This window comes from Myotis davidii, unplaced genomic scaffold (genome assembly GCF_000327345.1).
Source record: "Myotis davidii unplaced genomic scaffold, ASM32734v1 scaffold1285, whole genome shotgun sequence".
Taxonomy (NCBI): Eukaryota; Metazoa; Chordata; class Mammalia; order Chiroptera; family Vespertilionidae; genus Myotis; species Myotis davidii.
The window spans coordinates 203,253-206,606 of NW_006296049.1; the positions used below are offsets into that span (position 1 = coordinate 203,253).

General features: G+C 44.5%; 1 protein-coding gene across 1 annotated transcript in view; it reads right to left on the minus strand.

Moving 5' to 3' along the window:
* The window catches only part of KIF4A (kinesin family member 4A), a 168,994-nt gene that overhangs the window by 85,659 nt on the left and 79,981 nt on the right, over positions 1–3,354 (minus strand). The window contains exons 12-13 of the mRNA XM_006770944.2: positions 2,593–2,651; positions 2,373–2,478 (exon numbers count right to left, since the gene is read on the minus strand). Coding sequence (XP_006771007.1) covers positions 2,373–2,478; positions 2,593–2,651 — 165 coding nt within the window. The remainder of the gene's footprint in view (positions 1–2,372; positions 2,479–2,592; positions 2,652–3,354) is intronic.

The window sequence follows — 3,354 nt, forward strand, 5'->3', positions numbered from 1 at the left end:
ACTGCAAATGGATTAAATTCTCCAATATAAAGATAGGATGGCTCAATGGATAACCAAAACCCTTACATATGCTGTCTACAAGAAACTCACTTCAGATTGAAAGATACACACAGACTGAAAGTAAAGGAATGGAAAAAGATACTTCATAAAAATGGAAATAAACAAAAAAACACTGGGGAAGCACTGCATACCAGACAAATTAGACTCTAAAACAGAGAGACAATGAAGTACCCAGTAACTCTACTTCTGTGTATTTATCTGAAGACACCAAAACACTCAGTCAAAAAGACATATGCATCCATGTTTGTTGTATTATCTACAACTAGCGGCTCGATGCACGGGGCTTGGCCCCAGCCGCCATGGTAGCTGCCTCGGCCCCCGCCCACCTACCACAGCAGCTGCCTGTCTCGGCCCCCAACACTGCGGCTTCATCCGGAAGGTCATCCGGAAGGACATCTGGTCTAATTAGCATATTATGTTTTTATTATTATAGATAGTCAAGAGATGGAAGCAACCTAAGTGTCCATCAATAGATAAATGGATAAAAAAGTGGTGGTGCATATATGCAATGGAATATGACTCAGCTATTTAAAAAAATGAAATCTTGCCACCTGCAACAACATGAATGGTTCTAGAGCAGTGGTTCTCAACCTTTCTAATGCCGTGACCCTTTAATACAGTTCCTCATGTTGTGGTGACCCCCAATTTCATTGTTACAAATTGAACATAATTAAAGCATAGTGATTAATCACAAAAACAATATGTAATTATATATGTGTTTTCTGATTGTCTTAGGCGACCCCTGTGAAAGGGTCGTTTGACCCCCAAAGGGTCGTGACCCACAGGTTGAGAACCGCTGCTCTAGAGGGTATTGTACCAAGTGAAAAAAGTAACACAGAGAAAGACAAATGCCATATGATTTCACTTATATGTGGAACCTAAAAAGAAAATAAACAAGCAGAACAGAAACAGACTCAGATAAAGGCTTTATCTCTCTACCTCCCTTCTTCTCTCTCTTAAAAAAAACAAAAAACCAAAACACTCGAGGAACCAAGATGGCAGCGTAGGTAAATGCCTGTACTTGCTGTCTCCCACAACCACATCAAAATTACAACTAAAATTTAAAAAAAATCATTCAGTACTGCCTGAGAGTTGGCTGAGAGGAAGTCCTACAACTAGAGAAGTAAAGAAGTGCATTGAGACTAGTAAGAGGGGAAGAGGCATGGAATGGGCTGGACTGGCACCCACGTGGGCTATTTTTGTAATCTAGAGGGAGATTGTCTATGCAGAGGTGTCCCAGCCTCACACCAGCCCCGTAGCCCAAAATTCCAGAGCTGGGAAGACCAGTTGGGATAACTATGGACTGTAAAAACCAGCAGGGATTAGGGCTCAGGGACATGGAGGCTGCTGGAGGTCCAGGTGTTCCTTTGTTGTTTTCATTTGAACATATTTTTATTGCTTTCAGAGAGGAAGGGAGATGGAAACAGATATAGAAACATCAATGATGAGATAGAAACATCATTGATTTGCTGCCTTGTGCACGTTCCCCACTGGGGATTGAGCCCCCAACACAGGCATGTGCCCTGACCAGGAATCGAACCGTAATCTCCTGGTTCATAGGTTGATGCACAACCACTGAGCAACACCAGCTGGGCCCAGGTGATCCTTTTAAAGAGCCGGTACATGAACTGAATTTACAAGGTCCCACTTCCTTTGAGCTCCAGCTCCAGGGTGAGACTCTGGAGGACCCAGACACATAAGAGGAGGAACTGGATATTTTGGCATCAGGGCAGGAACTTGGGGTCAGCTTTCTCTCAGAATGAGGTGCTCACAGGGGTCATTGTTCACGTGGGGCTGACTGGCAGCCATATCTGCTTGCTCCACCCTAGTGATTCCCTCCTAAGACCCCGCACCATCCAATTTGCAGCCCCACCCAACCTGTGAACAGTGGCTTTTGCATATGAATGGCCTGTTCTTGCTCAGGCTTCAGACTTTGCTAAATTCTCTCAAACAAGCTACAGCTGGGTCAGCATGCCCCAAACCTATCAATAAAAGGCCTAAGACCCAGCACTAGCATGAGCCTGCCTTGCTTAACAGTCCAGCCTCACCTGGGCACCTCCAAGCTTAATACAAATAGCTCATGCAGGGTGGCCCTAGGCAGTGGCTGACTTTGCACCTTCTCTGTGGTGTCAGATGGTTGTTAGATTTATCAGGGTTATCATTTTGCAAGTTCTATAGATGTCTAATCACTGGGTTGTACACCTGAAACCAATATTATATTGTATGTCAACTGTAATTGAAAAATGAAAAAATAAAAAGAGAGAAACAAATAAAAACAATATGACTGTTTATACTGTCCCTACTTGGCTTACCGATATCTGGTTAATCAGTTGCTGTAGGTTACAAATTTTCTCTACATTTTCTTTTAATTCCTGGTCTTCCGAATTTCCCACTAGCTTTTGAAGATCCACTTTACAGCTGAAAATTCAAGCAAAGAAACCCAAGAGTTAATTACACTGTCAAGGCCAGAGCATCTATGATTACATATTATGTGCTATAAGGTCAGTAACAAATATCTAGTAAGAAACTTACGCTGCATGCTGCTTGAGTTCTTCTAGCTTGGCATTCATTTTTTCATTTGCCTGTTCTGTCTGTAACAAAGACACAGGAGATCATCAGCGGCAGTGCCTGACGGCCTCACTTAATTATGACTTCTCTCCTACTTCTATAGTTCTAAGCCAGGTAGAGAGAAAACCAAGATGGTGGCATAGGTAAACACCGGAGATTGCTGCTTAGCACAACCACTTCAAGAATACAACTAAAAGATGGAATGGACATCATCCAGAACCACAGGAAGGCTGGCTGAGTGGAAATTCTACAACTAGGAGGAAGGAGAAAGGCATACCAAGACTCAGAGGAGCTGAGGTATGGAAGTAAAGTACAGAGGTACGGAGGCGCACGCAGAGAGGGCTGGCGGTTGAGGACACGGTTGTCTTTTTCAATCAGTAGGGAGTCTCAAACTCTGAGCTCTAGTTCTGGGTGAGTCTCTGGAGACCCAGGCTCATACAGGAGAAACTGGAATGTCTGGCATTGTTAGGAACTCGAGGGCAGCTTTCTCTTGGAGGTGCTTGCAGTGATTGCCGGGACACTGAGAAGTGCGGCCTCTGAGGGCAGCCATAGCTGCTTGCTCCACCCTGTTGATCCACTGGGAACCCCACCCCACCCAAGCTGTGTGCCGGCTTTTACATATAAAAGGCCTGGCCCTTTGCAATCTGAAAATTACCTAAGAAACTTGCAGCTGGCCCAAGGCCCCAGGGCAACTTGCATTGCTTCACAGCTGAGCTCCTAGGCTGT